General features: G+C 48.1%; 1 protein-coding gene across 1 annotated transcript; it reads left to right on the top strand.

Annotated features, from left to right (window-relative positions):
• The first annotated feature begins 13,736 nt into the window (after positions 1 to 13,736).
• Positions 13,737 to 17,293, top strand: LOC135901189 (uncharacterized). The gene is made up of 2 exons (XM_065430877.2): positions 13,737 to 14,106; positions 16,928 to 17,293. Exons 1-2 carry the CDS (start codon positions 13,879 to 13,881, stop codon positions 17,189 to 17,191), a joined length of 492 nt encoding a protein of 163 aa, XP_065286949.1. The 5' UTR covers positions 13,737 to 13,878; the 3' UTR covers positions 17,192 to 17,293.
• Positions 17,294 to 18,790: the final 1,497 nt, after the last annotated feature.

Here is an 18,790-nt window from a genome sequence, read left to right as displayed (position 1 = left end):
AACTAAAGCACTACTCGTGAGAAATGTCCAAACCAGAGTGCAGGAGGAGGGAGGGAGGGATAGAGATAAGAATGCAAATGCAAAATAGCACTGCTACTTCTCTGTTCATGTTACGGAAGCCGTGTAAAGCTGAATGGTTCTATTCTAGGCCACATGCGCTTCTTTTAGTTCTATTCACTCGGCATCATTACCTGTTACAGAAGTAAGCCAGCATCCTTCGCTCCCGTATCCACTCCACGTTTAATGCAATGAATCGTCCCTCCCTATTTACTTCAAACGCTCTTTACGAACGTTACGTCATGTTTTCAAATACCCTAGAACAAAACTCGATCGTACTTCCCTCTTTGATTATCCAGCCAACACTAATGGACAGGAAACGGCAGGTGGCGGTGTAATTGTATTACCCGAGTCATCAGCAGGGGTAAACCCTCTAGGAGCCTTCGCGGCTGGCTGACAGGCCAAGCCGGCTGGCATGCTTCGGCACTTAGCTTACCTACTGCGGAACGAAACTTTTTGTGCGGAGAAATGGGATCAGTCGGGCGTGCGGGTAGTCCTTTACAATGCGAACTAAGAGCGATCCAAGTTTTCGAGTTTCCTGCCTATTAGTGGTCTAAATAAATAAACAGTCGTTTGTAGTCCTTCGCTTTTGTCACTTACGAAAATGATTTTAGACAATATAGGCTCTTTACCTATGCTTGCTGTCTTTTTTTTTTCAGCATAAAAATATGCAGGTTTGCCTGCAAAAAAAAAAAAAGTTGACAATTTCTTCAAGTCAGTTTCCAGCCTATAGACTGCCTGTAGAAAAGGGGGCTAAATAATGTACGTTTACTATATAGACAGTTTACGGAGAAAAATTGATGAGGTGTTCTGTTGTTTTAGTCTACTCCTTTTCTATCCGCAGTCTATAGACTGCAGTTTTACGTGCTATATCCACTATCTGATTATGAGGCAAGCCGTAGTGGGCGACTCCGGGCTAATTTCGACCACCTGGGGTTCTTCAACGAGCACCCAAATGCACGGCACACGGGCGTTTTTGCTCCCTCGCGCCCTTCGAAATGTGGTCACTGCGGCCGGGATTCGATTGCCCGACCCCGAGGCATCCGCTACTGCTGCCACATCACTCATTCAAAAAAGCACGTCTTTAGATTTCAAGATGATATTCGAATCTTCTGTATATCTTTCGTAGTGCTTGCACGGCTATCACGATGGTGGCTAATGTGTTACTTAACTCACTCTTTGTTTAAGTTGGCACCCAATATAAGCATAATTGCTGAACATTGCATGATACGCCGGAGATCCCTTGTCGAGGTATTGCTTCGAGCTTCCATTGAAAATTATTATTATTATTATTATTATTATTATTATTATTATTATTATTATTATTATTATTATTATTATTATTATTATTATTATTATTATTATTATTATTATTATTATTATTATTATTATTATTATTATTATTATAAAGTTTCCACACATGGTAAGAGTCTTCAATACTTTATATTAATCAGCTGCAATTACGGTCCTCCATGTCTTCCTTCCCCTCGTGTTCTACACCTTTTTGTCTTTGTTGTCTATTCAGGCAGGATCACTACAATTATTATTGTACCATAAGAACGCGCACCTGCGAAAACACAAATAATGAGCAATAACGAATATGGTAGAGCACGTTCACAATACACACGCGCATATTATTCAAGTAACCCAAGTACGCCTCAAAACAATAAGGATAAAGACTTATTCAGTACCGGTATCAAAGCACTAGCCTCAATCCAGCGCCACATAAACTGTAGTACTGTAGGGACCCACACAGAGAAAAAAAATTTGTCGTAGACCCAAACGCGCGGATTTTTCTCGCCACCTGCCGTAAATAAAACGAAGCGGTGAGCACGCAGCATAGCCTCCAAGACTGCCATTTTAAGGTCTCGGAGGCTGTGTCTAAGAAACGTGACACCAGATCGGCGCCAGTAGATGGCGTCACCAATGCTACCAGCTAGGTGATTCGCGAACGTCAGGCTTCGGGCACTGGTTTTCGGTCACCTTGTGCTATCAGAATTCAAACGTAGTAGTCAACCGTTCAGCCGTTTGCAAACGCTCTTGAATGACAGAGCACAACCTTGGCTTGAGCTACTTGGTGGGTCATGTTGAGGGAAATTTATGGAGCAAACTAGACGAGGACAATGAACACAACCACAGGACGGACGCCATCATGACGTGTTCTTTGTCCTCGTCTAGATTGCGCCCGGTAATGTTCTGCGAAACGCTGACCTGCTTCGAGACTGTTCGTACACATCACATCGCTATTCGGTAGTTTCTGCACACGTTTTGATGACGAAAAGCAGCTTTAGAGAGCTGCCTTTCGCCGACTAGACTCCAGAGTGTTCATAGAAGAAAATATATGGAGACCATCGACTCGACCGTCACCTGCAGAAAAAGCTGCCACTCACCTGCTGCATATTTTAAAGAGTATTTGCAATGTGCGACTGCCTTTGATTGAACACTCAATGGCCTTACGTGTGCGTGCATGCGTGCGTCACTTTTCATCCTCTTTTTTTTTCGCCCAGCACCTCCCTCCATTAATGTAAGGCAGCAAATTTAGTCCTCCTCACTCATGTGGAGAATGTAAGGTCATCAGACAGGATGACCCGTTAGGCAAGGTTGTTTCCCAGTCAATAGAGAGTAGGCTAAACGATCTCTACATTTGCCTCGATTTACCACCACTGAGATGGGTACTTTTACGGTGACCTCGTGGCAATATAAATTGGACCGTAGTTACCGACTATCCCTCAAGACATTGTCAGAAACACCAGATCACATTGAAATATTACAAACCGCAAGATTTATTGCCGAGAGTGACGACAGATGACAATGAATGGTATATCCCGACTCTAAATTAAGGAACACTACGGAAGTGATTAAAATATTTTATCTTCATGCAGGTGACTCTTCAATCTGTGAAACTATTTTAAAAATTAAAGCAGAATCCCCTGATAGAGTTATCTGAGTGATGCGTAAGCATTCCGAAGTACTGACGCCGCGGTTCGTGGTATAGTACGCTGCTGTATTTCGTATAATTGCGAGAAAGACCGCGAAAGAATCGCGAAACGGAGGAGCGTGGTTGCAACACCGAAGTGTTAAGTCACACCTGCACGAGACGACGTAGAAGAGGCGAGTAGACACAATACTCACTGGTGATATAGATAGCCCGCAGCGGATGTGCACGTGGGATGAAATTACGAGGGAGATGTAGCAACTGAAGGAAATATATGCAACATTTATTAGGTACAGTGAACCGTGATGAGCTGGTATCAACCGTGCTCCGGCGGCGTCTACGTTTGGCGCGGCTGCGCGGCCCGTATGTTGAAAACGATGCGCGATGCCGACAGAGTGTGCCGACTGCTGATGTGTTCGCGCTCTGTATTCTCGCCACTTATACTTCGCATTGAAGAGAGACGCGCAGGCCCGTATCTTGAAAGCGATCTGCGAAAGTGGCAGTGCTGAGGGCTCCGTGAGAGTTGTGTTCGAGCCCGCTTCGGTGGCGCTGAAGCGAGAAGCACGCAGGTGAATTCGGTCGCTCGCTCGCTGCTTCGGGCGCCATGTTGAAAGCGATCGTCTTACGGGACGGACGGACGCACGTCTTTTTTTTTTCGTTAGCTAAACATGGAAATGCTTACAAATTTAAAACATTGAGATTCGCATCTCTTTCTCATCATGTGGTTCGTTTTATGTGTCTATCAAACCACGCTGGAATTGCAAGAAATGAGATTAGAGAGAGAGATGAGCTGCTGCGGCACACACAGAATGTCGACATTTGTGCCTGTGCCTTCCATTTCTTTCTTTTTTCTTTTTTTTTGTAATACGCCGAGAATATTCTTCGCACCCTGCAGCACCAGCCCCGCAAAGACACATAATCCGACGAACAGGCCGAGTCTTCCCTCCTGTATGGAGTTGACCCGTTACTGCGGTTTTCACTGAAACAAAGAGGTTATCGCTTCTTCGAAACGCTGCTCCATCGTTGCTAGACGTAACCCACACGTCTCACATCCTGTGTCGCTATAAAAAAAATAATGTCCCACATCGTAGTTACTACGGTAATCTCGACACTTCAGTGGAGCGCATTATTATAGAATGTCCTCGATATTATCAAAAGCAGGTTTGCCTTCGACACCGTTTGAACATTCTTGGCAAACGTTCATTCCCAGTGAGCGAAGTGTTTGGACCGTAGTGATGTCCTGCTAAGCCGTGGGCGCTCTTGGCAATATTTAGTGGACGCTAACATTACAGACTGCCTATAAGACACACTACGCGCTTTGTCTTTATGTTTTGCTTCTTTTTAACGATACTGACTTCGCGCCCATGTTGTCTTGATATACACTCTTTAAACTGTTGCACCCTTTGGGGTGTAAATTTGTCTCACAACAATAATCGTCATCTGCTTTGCTTGCGTTTCCTTTCCTGAAAACTCGGCGCTCGCTACTTTCCTGTCGAGAATGCTGCGTCACACTGATAACGCGCATGCCGTTCGTGACTGGGAAGTACCGGGCTTGCCGCATTAGAGAAAGGAAACGCGGGCAAGACGGATGACGATTATTGTTTTGGGACAAGATAAGCCCCAAAGGGTGTAAATTTTTCTAAGAGTGTAAGTATACACACTCTTAAAACAGTTGCACCCTTTGGGGCGCAAGTTTGTCCCACAACGATAATCGTCATCTGCCTCGCTTGCATTTCCTTTCTTGAAAACGCTGCGCTCGCTACTTTCCTGTCGAGAATGCTGCGTCAAGCTGATAACGCGCAAGCCGTTCGTGACTAGGAAGTACTGGGCTCGTAGCGTTAAAGAAAGAAAATGCGGGCAAGACAGATGACGAATATTGTTTGGAGACAAAGTACAATAAGGGTGTAAACTTTTTTTTAGAGTGTGACGATTATTGTTGTGGGACGAGATAAGCCCCAGAGGGTGTAAATATTTTAAAGAGTTCGTGAAAGGACTTGTGTAGACTATTTCACACCTATGTGATGGGTGACTGTACCATAACTACCATAAGCCACCATGGTTGATTGGTGGCTTTGACGTTGTGCTCTTAAGCCCGAGGGAGCGGTACGATATCGCGGAGACGCGCACTGGGCCAACCTCACCTTGGGCAGTGTAACAGATGGCCTCCGACCCAGTGGAGGACAAGACGCGAAATCGCGTGTAAGTGATGGTATACGCGAAAGCGATAGCTCGAGGATCCCTGCTCGCAGCGATCACATCGCCCACCGGCGACATTGATGAGTTGGCGTTGTGCGATCACAAGATATGAAAAGGAGGTTATCGGATACGTCTCATACGCATAAGATTTCCTGCCGACCTGCTTGGGCTTCGGTTTCAGAAAGCTTGTTGTGGCTGATGGTGCTTCTCATTTTGACCCTAAGGAGCTGGGGACGCGGCTGGCGCATGAAAATGCACGCCGTTTGTGACCTGCGAAACGTTTCACACGAAAAGCAACATTGGTCGCAATCATGAGAGCAATAAGCCAGCGTACGTGTGTCTAATATACCGAGTGCAATCATTGTATTCTTAGATCAACGGCCTGCAGTTCGAACACATATCGGTTTCGAGCTGCCACCTAAGCATACGATGGAGAGACGGAGCGAACACGGGCTAGCTGCAAAGCCTTCATTAACTGCAGAAAAAGGAGACATATACATACGCGCGATATGTGAAAAGGAGCGCCACCAGAGAAAGACGAACCAAAAATGTACCGCAATGTGTGAATGAGCGTCTACAACTTGCGTGGAACACGATGCAGATAACATGCACGCATGAGAGCGTGGCGCGCTGATCACCGCCGCGAAGAAGCCATCAGGGGACACACACACACAAAGGCGTCGAACGGTTCACCACGGCTCCTATCACACCGCTTCGAAATGCGGAAAGGAGCGTTAGCGCCTAAAAAGGTAACGCTAGAAGTAAGGAAATCCGAAGATGACCGTAGACAGCTGGCTGAGCGAGGTAAATTTAAGTCCTCAAGCGCCCGCGTTGCAATCCGTGAAGTCCCCGCAAAGATGGCGGCGAGCACCCATCGCCGCTTTTAGTCGTCTGCTAGCCAGAGAACTGCCATAGAGCAGCCAGACCAAAATTGTCCTGGCAGGTTCTGGCCGCCCGCGGGTAGCCAAAAGTGGAAAAATCGAAGAAGCCCACTGAAGGGGCCGCTCTCATTGGTCTCCGACGTTCGCTGCTCGCGTCTGTCATCTCGATCATGCTCCGCGTACGCTTTTTCATCTAGCGCTAAGCGGTTCGCTCGGTCACGCCACCAACACCGACGCTCGCCGCGGGAACGGGCGCCCAAGAGCTGCGCTTTAAAACAAGCTGCAGCTTATTTCTATGTCGCCATGAGCGGCGACAGAAGTGATCGCCTCGGCTGGTTGATGGGTCCGACGAGTTACCGGCACTAGGAGAACGCCTGCTGTGTAGGCCCGTACAGTCGCCCAAATCTTTAACTGGTGTGCGGGAGCGGCGACTTTTCCGGGCGTCGGTGCCGTATGACGCGGCGAGGCTGGAAACAGCCTAGTAGACGATGGGCCCAGCTGAGCGCGCTTTGTCCGCATGCGCTTAGCCTCAGACTGTTTCCAGCCTCGCCCCGTCAAACGGCGCTGACGCACGGAAAAGTCGCCGCTCCCGCACACCAGTTAAAGATTTGGGCGACTGTACATTTTAAGCTGTTGGTCATGGCAGTCCGATCTCCCCAACTCTTTACCAACACTGTACATTTCATTTCGCGCGCGGAAATTAGTTAACAGGTTTTCAGGCACGTTTATGTCTGCAAATACGCAGCTGTACGTCACTGTGCTGCGTGCGTATATATGAACGTGTGATAGGATATCTACCCTGCAGGTGGCCGAATTCCTTGAGATAAAAATTAATTTCAATGCGATGCGCTCTGAGGTGCCACTGCTCGCTAGACGTGCATTCAAGGCTAATGCTAATGTAGTTTTCCCACAGTGCGGAAAGAAATTGTAATGCTATTAATGCTATTAATTGCTACATGGTATTAATGATCCTAAGATCCTAAGTTGACTAATCCACGCCACGCAAAATAACAGAGAAGCAGATCTGTTATGAAATGTATTGCGCATAATGGACGATCTAGTATCCGAATCCAACTTTCGCTTTTTACCGCGGGGGCCCATTGCCTTCAACCGTTTTCATCAATAAGAAACCTACGAAAACTTGACCTTGCATATTTCGGCGCAACGCAGCTGGTCGGCATACTGCGTTTCCTTCGCTCCAACACACCACAGAATAAGGATCCCACACATAGAACCGCACACGCACCCGCAAAACTCAGCAGCTGCTGCGCCTGCCTCAGTACGCTATGTTTCAGGAAGAGTTGCGCCTAAGAAAGAACGAACACAGGAAAAAATGAGGTAGACGAAAAGAGCGCAAATTATCAAATGGGTTCATTTGTGTCGAAGATATAGGCTGTGTTCACACGTGACAAAAAAATGTCACACAAGCTGCGCAGTAAATCGTGTTCAGCGTGATATAAGGCAACAGAAGTATCACTTACGCAGTCATCGCCCGTTTCCTTGTTGTGAAAAGCTTGTAAAAGCTCACGGGCTGTTTTATACTTGCTTCTGCCTAGCATCTTAATTTTGTTCAACAGTGGTCTACATCCTTTGCATGCGATGCAATGAGGGGGCAAGTGTGCTCCTTTTCTTTTCCTAATTGATAATGCATGGTCCCCTGCGCGTTCATTCACGCAGCTCCCTGTTTGGCCCACATATACTCGTCCACATTTGAGCGGGATTTGATATACCACCCCCGTGGCACACTTCACGAAAGTTTCGGCATGCTTTATTCCGCAACCGCTTCGTCGGGTTCCTTCTCCGAATATCCTCGTACATAACCCACATTTCTTTCCTCGTGTTTGTTCTTTCTTAGGCGCAACTCTTCCTGAAACATAGCCATGCACCAACTCGCCCAGCAATAAAGTTATTCTAAGCTGAGTACGCTACTCGGCGGCGGACACCTGCCATGCGAAATTTACTTCCCACGACGGCGTCGCCGCATTTTATTGACGTAGCGCCGTGGTGTAGTTCTATAAACGCGTCCTAGCGCGAGAGGAGACACGTGATTTGACATGCCCGCCACGTAGCGTCTATACGTGAGCCCTTTGCATTGCAGTTGCATATTATTACATCAGGTGACGTGCCAAGTAGAAGTTGCACAGGTAGCGGTATAGGGTACATAGAGAAGTCTCAAGAAAGAAAGGGATGGTTATGGAGGAATACAAAAATTGCCAGAATGAAAAACATGTATGGCATACCTGATTAAACCAAGCAGGCTAGGTGACTGTTTGTCACCGCCCCGTTTCACAGGGGAGACCAGTAAATTCTCATCATCATCAACAACAGCATCGTATCGGGCCACGGGTCAAGGGGTGTGACAGGTGCGCCGCGTACTCTGTACACCTGTGTTTACTTTTAGGTATTCACGTTACGGCGCCTCCTTGCAAGGCGCGGACTATGGCTGAAGCAGCGAATCGTAGAACTACGCACGCGGCTACAACAAGGAAACACCGGGCTCAGAACGCTGCGCAGAGAGAAGCGTAAGCCACAGCTCACCATCGACACCGCACGGACAGTTGATATCATTCTCCTGAGAAAATGCGAAGATCCTTTAGTGCGTGCTGCCGGAAATGGCGGCAGCAGGCGGCCGTCGTGAGGTACTAGCGGCGCGTCAGCGACATGCTGGCAAACGGCGCCGCGAAGTGAACGGCAGAAGTCAGAGTACCGGCATGCACAGCAGAACTAGGAGCGAAGGCGTTCACGGTGCTTCCAGGGATTCCGTACTGCGGGCTTTAAGGCCTGACGTACAGGAAAACGCAATTTCAGGAGTCTGCTCTTGAGAAATGAATCTTCAAGCTTGTACGAAGCAGGCCACATTTCTAGCACAAGGTAATATATAAAGTAGAAAACTAGTGCAAATTGCGATGCAAGTGCACGCCCCCAACAGAGCTTACCGCTGTGAATAAAGACGTAGAGCTCCAGCATTTATATACCAGATGTTATTTTTCTGTGCACGTTAACATTGTGGCGCACTTAGTCATGTGAATAGGAGAAGACAAAAAAAAATAATTCCCCGGTGATGGAACAAAAATGTATAAAATACATAAATCTGGGTGGTATGTAGCCCACGGGGCCGGTGGGTTTGTGCCCCTGTGGCTGTACCCCAGGGGCCAAAAGCCATCTGCTGCTCTTCCATGGACGTTTTTTGACGTCAACTTGTGCCACCGCAAGTATCACATCACCCCACGTAATTTGATTTTCCTAGCAAGTGATGGTCGGCGTCATGTTCATTATTTAGGAGCTGAAAAACGGCGCTCTTGCCAAATTTGACCTTCAACATTGATTTTGTGCTCTTTAAGGGTTTTGCATGGGAAATCTTGAGCTAATAGACTTTTGCTGCTAATGAAGCAGTTTATAAAAACAATCTATTTTTTTTCGTTAACCATACAATGAGAATGTGATTGTCAGAATAATACAAATATTGGCAGAGTGACTGCAGTGGTTAGGAAAGACAGCACCTAGGCTTTTCTCTGGATTACTTGGCTTTAGTGGTAGTATCATGGTTGTATGGTATGTTAGCACACCCTGGTGCTCCATGTTTGAAGCGAAGCTTGTATTGGATCACAAATGTGCTCATGGTCACGCAAAAGAAACGAAAAACACCTCCTAGTAGAGCAGCTGCGGGAAAGGGCTGTTTGATGAGTTGACAGCTGTGCCGGAGCAGGAGTGTGAGTAATTAGAAAGGATTCCAGCTGCATAGGCGGTCACGGTGCACGCGCTGCGCGAGCTTCGTTACGATCAGTTCAGTGTCGGAAAACGAATGGAACGGCCACGCATTGTGTGTTCCCCCGAGGAACGGGCCACGTTCGACGAGCGCCGGCGAGAACTCGCCCATGAAAGGGCTCGCCATCGGTGCACCGACCCAGCCTTTAGAGCCGCCCGAGCCCAGGCAATTCGACAGCAACAAGAAGGTCCCGAGCATAAGGAGTGGGAAGCTGAAGCGATGCGGTACCTTAACCTATGGGATACGTAACTGTGACGAAGGTCAGGTGCACGCCGGACAAGCTCCGCTTACCCCCATTTTCCGGTAGGGGAAGGGATCGTCAGTTTTTTTTGTTTTTTTTTTCTCTATTGAACCCCTGACCAGGACCGTTGGATAAAAAGAAAAAAAATGTGCGGTCTGCCACGTCAGGCGTGCTGCAATAGAAGCGAATGTCTCAGCCATAGTTGCATATTCACCCGCTTGGCTGGGCCAAACGGTGCTAGCTCTCGGGGACGGCACACGTCGCCGCCATGAACGGCGCTAGCACTCAGGCACGGGGCGCATCGGTTTCCACGGGCGACGGCGTTCGAAGCGCATCCTCACGCATTTTCTATGCCCATCCCAGGCAACAGTCTCCGTCTGATGGCGCCGGGGCGGATCACAGCATTTTCGATGCACGCGGCAGGCCGTGTCTTTTACAGCGAAGCTGTATACCTGTACCGTCCAAGGCAATTTCCGTATCATAAGCAAGAAACTCCCCATACGTGGGCCGATCCCGAAAATAGTGCAATGCCGAGCCGACCCGCGGTGGAGGAGGGGCAGGCGTTAAGCACTCCCCCTGCGTGGGCCGATCCCAAAGATGCTGTAATACCGGCCCGACCCGCAGCGGAGGCGAAGCAGGCGTTAAGCACTCCCCATACGTGGGCCGATCCCGAAGCTACTGCAATACCGGCTCGGCATTGCGGTATATCTGACAAGCTGCGGCGCGGCAACGAGCATGTTGCTACGGAATGTATTATCGTCTACAAAGCCGAGTGATGCGAGACTCGCCGCCATCCTCGCGGCCCCCAGTACTCACTTCAAGACCAAAGTTTCCCAAGTAGTCGCAAGCCTCAAGTTTCTTTTTCAAGGAAAAGACAGGAAGGCGAGGCCGTCATTCACTACGTCGCTGCACTTAACAAGCCAGGAGATTATTGCAAGTTTGGCTCAGTGCGTGAACGGATGATGCGCGATCACATTGTGTGTGGAATTAACGACTCCGGAATGCAGACCCGCCTTTTGTAAAGCGCTGAATTGGACTTGAAAGCTTCGAAAAAGCTTTTTCTGCGGATTCTACGGATTCGGTGCAGTCGGCAAACTTCGCGCAACGACCACCAAAGGTGGTAACCAAAAAAATGTGCGTTCGTTGCAGTGGGAAGCACCAGATGTCATTTTCTTTCATTGTATGATATCGCTGGACGCGCTCTCCCCGTGCCATCGGTGTACAGACGACGGCGCGCCACTCTGGCGCCATCTCGTAGCGGTCTTCGCCGCAGAGCCCGTCTTGTGTTCCACTGCGCTTTTCTCCTCCGCTTTCCGCCTCGTGGTTCCGCTGCACCCTCCTTCTCCGCTTTTCTCCTCGCGCTTTCTTTGCTATCGCCGCATTTCATGCGCCTCGCGTTCGGTCTTTAATCCTTGGCTGTGCTCCTTCGCTCGGTTACACGGACGCCGACGCTCATCGCAGAAACTGGTTTAATAGCTGCGCTCTAAAAATATGGTCAGAAAAAGGAGACGTACGTGTTCCTTTTTTTGTTTCTTGAGCTGTTTCCCTGATCGCACGTGTGTCGGTAAGTTCCCGTTCTTGGCCCGATCTAATTATTTTTATTTGCGCAATGCTTCGTCATTCTTAATGTCTTATGAACTAGCCCATCTTCGGTCATGATCGATTTCATGGTCCATCATGGTCCAGTGTGAACACAACCGTGCGCTTGCGTTCGCCATCGATGCACAGCAAACAGTCATGTGCCGGACGCAAGTAGAGTTGAGAAGCGCAAGGAAGTAAAATATACCCTAAGCGCAAGAATGCATTGTTAAGACGCAAAAATGGCGACTACAAATCTGAGTGTTCGGCGTCGTAGCCCAAGCTCCAGAGCCGTTACAGCTGCGGAGGCGAAGACAGGCATGTTCCATGTAACAGGAAGCTCTTGGATATGGATAGTTCCTTTAATATTGTTAGAACTACTAGACCATAGCAAAGCAGCGTCGGAAGTGCATAGTGCCCATCAATTGAAACGCAATACTCAGAGCACGCGACTGTCAACGTCTTTTTTTGTTGTTGTTACGCCACCGCCGAGCTCTAGGTGAGCACCGAGGGATCAGATGCAGTCGCAGAGCATCACAAAGGTTCTCGCTTTCACTGTTTACCAAGATGCATCAGCTCAGTGGCCCCAGCGCTTACAGTCGGTGCAAAAAGCGCCGGTCACCATGCGTTTCGAGTATCGCGTTTTGATTGCTGAGCACTGCATTACATATACTGTTGCTTATAGACCACGCGTACCCAATATTTCCGCCGTTCCATCTGGTGAAGCTGAGATGAAAAATAATTAAAGCGAATGGCCTAACCAGCTTCAGTCTTGTTTCAGTAATTGTTCGTGCACCTAAAAAGGCAACATGTTTGACCACATTTCGTTTCATCCGGTATTTCAGCAACGCAAAACAGGAAACACTCCGGAGAATATTAAATGAATGTAGCTGGCGGCGGCGTCTGCTGAGCCCGGCTGTCGCATGCCATCACATTCGTGGCGCCGTCACATGGAGGCACAACCCGTGCAAACTCATCCCGCGTACGCTGCCTATGGAGCCACTCCTCCGGCTTACGCTGTGACTGTGATGCGTGTGCCGCGCAGTCCTGTCACTGATTTTTTAAGGAGGAATAAACAATTAGGCGGCTCTTTCTTTAATGCCGGTGCTTCATTACTCCGAGAAAATGATTCTGCAGCTTCTGCCTCGAAGATGTGCTCTGCACTTTGAAGATTCTGTTCAAGTTTCCTTGCGAGCCTCGACTATGTGATTCAGCAACCTGGATGTTCAATCCGCAATCCAGGAATTGTTCATTGAGTACACGTAGTTAACCTACTAAACTTGTCTCCTTTTTATGTTCTTCTTTGTGTCCCCCCGCCGTCCCCCTGCCTCGCCTGCACCGCAGGCATTTGCTTTCGATTCTTGCTACCTGTAATTCGCACCGGATAACATGCAATTTCCCCTTTCTGCATGCTTTACTTCTTTTTAGGTAATGAAGTTAACTCGCTGGTATTGTTATGAATATACGATTCGATTCTTGACGATCCCAATTGTGGGTACGAGCCGTGCGTTATATCCACAACAAAACAAGCGAACCTTGCGAAATGTGAGCGCAACCGAAGCTGACGACAAAGTTGCACAACCATCTTCTTACGCACATTTTTCTATAACCGTTTTCAGTTTAACCGGCGGGTTCTTGTCCAATCCCCCGTAGCTGGTATGCGCCATGGTATAGCAAGCAATCAAGCAAGCAAGCAAGCTTCCACATTGGGTAAAGCCACTAGAATGTTTGAACTGTTATGAAAAACTTCATCCGTGATTCCAAGGGCTGCCTTCCTTAACCAGTCAATTATAATAAATGATTAGAACACCGAGTGGAACACATATGCCCCTATTTTCTTTTTATTCGGCTAAGCTTTCTTCTTCTTCTTCTTCTTATTATTATTATTATTATTATTATTATTATTATTATTATTTATTTGTTTTGCTTTTGAATGTGTATAAATTATTATTATTATTAGTAGTATTAGAATTAGTATTCTCTCCAAACAGCCCAATTCTTGGCCGATCCCCCACCGTGAGTATCTGCCATTTGTGCAGAGGACGATCATCATCCTCATCATCATCATCGTGCTGGGCATTTGCAAGCGTGCTCCTCGCGCTCCTCCCGCTCCTCGGGCGCCAGCCGCATCAACAACGGTCAAGTGGATTCCTGAGCAGGACCCGAGCAACATCTGCCCCCTAACCCGCCTCCGTGCCGACAACCCCTGTCACCGCGGTACACGATGGCCGGCAAGGAAAGTGCGGCTCAGTCCGGAAAGCCCTCGGTGGCGCCGTCGGCTGCAAACGCGGAGATGGCTGCGGCGACTGCGGAGGCCGTCCGTGTGCCCGTCGGCGCGGCACCCGTCGTGCCGGCCTACGTGGCTCCAGCGAAGCAGTACGACGATGACGACGATGACGACGCTGATGATGCCGGGGGAAAGCCCCAGCACAGGTCCCTCTTGATGAAGGAGGCAAGTACAGAGCGTCCCTTAAGCCGACACTATGGTGTTTCTGGCATGCATTAGACAGTATGATGTTGCTGTAGACTCGAAAAAGAAAGTGCTGTCGAGTCAGAGGTGGTCCAAGTGCCAAGGCCGCGATTTATTGGTGAGGCACCTGAAGCCGCGAGCAAAACGGTTACTCAGGCGCAGTGTTACTTTTTTAAAAAATATACAACCTTTAGGGCTTATCTTGTACAGGAACAATTAATGTCCTCAATCTTGCATGCACTTGCTCTCTTGAAGACTGCACTCGCGATTTTACTGCCATGAAGGCTGGCTTATCTTGTACAGGAAGAATTAGTGTCCTCAATCTTGCATGCATCTGCTCTTTTGAAGACTGCACTCGCAATTTTACTGTCATGAAGGCTGTTTCACGATCAGTCGCTGATGCGGATGCTGTTAATTACCTGAAAGTTCTGCGCATAGAGCGTTAGTAGAAATAAAACGCACATGAGATAGACGACGATTGTGGTTTTGAGAAAAAAATGTCTCTTAAATATGGCTGCTCTTTTTGCACTACCTCTCGAAAGTGTTGTGTGCGAAACCACACCGTTTCTCATCGTGCAAATGCAGCGTGGCCCCTGCGGGCGTCATGACCCTCGCAGATCGAGGAGATAAGTGCAGTAACGAAATAGCTCTGCCGTATGCAGCAGGTGATTAAGCTTTCAAGAAAAGCGCACGTAGCAGATGGCATTTGGTTTTCGTTGGCGAAGAATGGCTAGCCCGGTAGTTCTATGCCTGTGGAGCCGAATGGCAGCCATGAATGCTATTTTTTTTTTGTCAGAAGAAGCGTTCCCGCAGGAAACCGTACGATCAAAAGCAATTTTCTGTACATGACAAACCTTTACAAAGCCATTCAGGCCTTTAACTTATATTTCACATCTATACACCAGTTACAAAGTAACTGCTGTAACCATTGCGAAAGACGTTTACGTCCGCAAACCTTGAATCAACTAGCCCTATCTCCAGGTCTTCAGCTACTGGGAGCTTATATGGCCCTTGCACTTCCTCTTCCTAGGTAGCAAGTGCAAGACTACCGTGAACATGTGCTCAAGCCGTATTGCACGATGTACAAAGGAAGAGCATGGTACAGGCGGCAGCGCATTGAGCTCTATAATCAAGTACAAAACAACTGAACTCCGTAAACTTACAGCAAATGATTAAGAGGCCAGGACAAGGCACCGCCGGACCGCTCCGCGGCTGTCTTCTTTCTTTCTTTTTTAGGGACAGAATTACATCATTAAAGCTCGAAGTACTGGCAAAGGCACTCTGAAGTGTAACGACAAACATTGGTATGGCATAATAGCAAGGACAAGTCCCACAATCTTTCCCTGTCAAATAACCGTTCAGCCTCGTATCGCATAATCGCACAGTAACAAATTGGCGCCCCATATAAAAACCCGTATGTTTCCATTTTTCATACCAGCGTGGTCCCATATCCAATTTGATACATGCTTCCATATATCATATGGAACATGCTCTCGTATGATATATGGGAAAATACGGGTGGGAACCGAACCCACGATCTTTGTGTTACTTAAGCACAGGTAATTAGGATAGAGTTTAATAAGGTACTCGAACCCACAGTTCAAGCCTACAGAGTCAAGCCTATGACCATCACTGTTAAGGCAATGTTAATTAAGGCACTAGAACCCTCGACCTTTGGTGGGACCACAATTCAATGGCACCAAAATTGTTGGTGCCACCATTGATGCTTGAACCCATGACCTTTGGTGGTAATTAAGGCAAAGTTAATTAATGTGCTCGAACGCACGACCTCTGATGGGAGTAGAACCCTCGACCTTTGGGGGGGACCAAAATTCAACGACACCAGAATCAATGGTGCCACCATTGATGGTGGAACCCAAGACGTTTGGCGTTAGTAAAGACGAAGTTATTTGAGAGATAGTTCATTAAGATGCAGTTAAATAAGGCACTCGAACCCTCTGCCTTTGGTGGGAGAAAACAATAGAAAGTAACAACGCATTCGAATGAGAATGTCAAGTAATTTAATTAACGTCTCGCGAGCGCATAGGCTTTCTCCTTCAGCCTGTTTAGCGTAGGCTAAAGTGACTCAACTTTTGTTATTGCTGGGCTGTCCCATGTTATCCCCTTGCGCCCGCTGTTGTTCAGTGCGTATAAAAGATCAAGAATCACTGCGACGTTACAACAGCATGCGGCGTGTTTAGTAATTGAGCCCACGGCAACTGCGCTCCTGCTAGCAGTTTCACGTAGATGGCGTAATAAAGCCTTCATTAATAAATATTCTGGAGCGCTAAGTTGCATCCAGCAAAACCTGCCGGTCGCGCCTCAAGGACAAATTCTTTTTGAAGTTGTGCACGGTTCTGTAGTGAAAAGTTGACGATCTTACCCGCTCGCATTTAGGGACAAGCTGTTGCATTGTAGTGAAATAGCTGTCTCCAGAGCCCTCCCCTTAAGAATACCTCATACCAGCCCTATAGGAGCACGGCATGCATTCTTCACCGCTTTTGCCATACGGAGCACCGCAGGATCTCTGCTTTACGAGCGATGCTGGAGCGCTTCTGAACGGTGTATTGCTGAGGTTTCTAACCTCACTTGACTTCCCTGAAAGCACAGCATCAACAAGATCGACACGAAATTTGTGACCAGATGACAGTTTATGATAGAATTGGTACTACACGCTCCATTTTCCCCGGCAAAAAATATCTTGAGACCGGTAAAGCGTGTTACCATGAATCGCGCGCATATGTAAGTGCTCCAGTCTGAATTGCTTACGCCAAGGGTTCCTGTACGCTTTGCGTTCGCGCAGGCGAGCACCCCCGGCCCCAACCCCGCCTGCATCTTCAGCGTGGCGCTGGTGGTCATCACGCTGTCCGCGGTGGCCAGCTTCTACGCCCTGGAGGCGATCAACAACTCGTCCGAGTCGCCGGCCGACACATCGAGCACAGTTCAGGGTGCGGCCAACGTGACCACCGATAATCCGGCGAGGCTGGACGACGCGGAGCCAGAGACCAGCAGTGGCGCTGACTTCCTCGACGAGCAGGAAACCATCGTCCCCGCAGGGACAACCTGACCATTCAATGCCGCGTGCACGGGGCATCAATGTTATCTTTTGTTCTTCTATTTTAACAACGTATGAACTGTGTTTTATGTCCGTAAATTCCTAAGTACCGTATTCTCTGGTTTCATTTGTCCAGGACGAGGGACGTTTCTACGCACAAACATGCGTTCTTGTAGCGCAAGAGTTATTACCAAAGTGGTGCATTCAGTGTGAAATGCGCACGACAGATTAAGGTCATCATCATCATCATCATCATCATCATCATCATCATCATCATCATCATCATAAACCTGGTTATGCCAAGTGCAGGTCAAAGGCCTCTCCCATACTTCTCCAACAACCCCGGTCATGTGCTAATTGAGGCCATGTTGTCCCTGCAAACTTATTAATCTCATCCGCCCACCTAACTTTCTGCCGCACCCTGCTACGCTTCCCTTCCCTTGGAATCCAGTCCGCAACCCTTAATGATCATCCGTTATCTTCCCTCCTCATTACATGTCCTGCCCATGCCCATTTATTTTTCTTGATTTCAACTAAGATGTCATTAACTCGGGTTTGTTCCCTCACCCAATCTGCTCTTTTCTTATCCCTTAACGTTACATTCTTTCCATAAATCGTTGCGTCGTCCTCAAGTAGAACCCTTTTCGTAAGCCTCCAGGTTTCTGCCCCGTACGTGAGTACTGGTAAGACACAGCAGTTATACACTTTTCTCTTGAGGGATAATGGCAACACGCTGTTCAGATTAAGGTAGCGCATCGTAAACGTGAGAGGGGGATCATCGTGTTCGCATTATTACCATGAAAGTTACTTACCTAACGAGAGAACGTTCAGGAAGCATACGAAGCTTATCCTGTCTGTTTTCAGGGCCATAGAAATAATTTCAGTTCTTCTCAATTTCCGGCCACACATTTAGTCACGCTGGCTTATTGCGATAGAATACCTTCAAGGCTCGCAATACAGTGTGGATGGACGTGACTCGCAGAGAGAGAGAGAGAGAGAGAAAAAAGATTCAGTTGCACCATCGAGGTCGTTGCTCTTGAGGTCGATTGGGTGGTGTCCTCATTCCAGGACACCACTGGCCATGGCTGCTCGACGTACTTCCTGGACGAGAGCTTCTTGTCCCGCTAGGGTATCGCCAGTCAGCTGTATCTACCACCGCTCAAATCACGTGCTAGGCGTCTTTAAGTGTTGAGGTTTGCCCCCGCACCCCCACGATATCTGAGAGTGGAGGGCATGTGTCGCCGCACCAGGGGCAGGTGCCGCGATATGCATGTGGGAACGTTTTGCTGTATCGGTGTAGGTTGAGGAATGTGGTGGTCTGAATTAGTCTGAGAGCTACTGCCTCTTCAGTGGTGAGCTTTCTGTGAGGGGGAGGATAAATCCTGTGGTTGAGTCGCTGAATCTCGAGTCGGTCGCAGTAATTGGATGGCAGGGGCACGAAAGCAAAGGATGGGGATTGATGAGAAGATTGGTTTTGCGCAGATCCACATAACGCTGAAGCAATTGCAAAGGGTGCGAAATCGAGCATCTCTGTCTGAGTAAACGCGTCTAGAGAAGGCATGATGTGAAAAGAGCGCCAAAAAAGACAAGGGCTAAAAAGAAAGTTTTAAT

The sequence above is a fragment of the Dermacentor albipictus genome, chromosome 4 (genome assembly GCF_038994185.2).
Source record: "Dermacentor albipictus isolate Rhodes 1998 colony chromosome 4, USDA_Dalb.pri_finalv2, whole genome shotgun sequence".
In the NCBI taxonomy this organism is placed as follows: domain Eukaryota; kingdom Metazoa; phylum Arthropoda; class Arachnida; order Ixodida; family Ixodidae; genus Dermacentor; species Dermacentor albipictus.
Note: the sequence above shows the minus strand (reverse complement) of the source record. Positions and strands in the feature narration are given on the sequence as shown.

Excerpts from the sequence above, each read along its gene's own strand:
- LOC135901189 (XM_065430877.2), top strand. The coding sequence starts at position 13,879 with ATGGCCGGCAAGGAAAGTGCGGCTCAGTCCGGAAAGCCCTCGGTGGCG. Across the intron at positions 14,107-16,927 it reads GGTCCCTCTTGATGAAGGAG|GCGAGCACCCCCGGCCCCAA; the intron begins GCAAGTACAGAG and ends GCGTTCGCGCAG.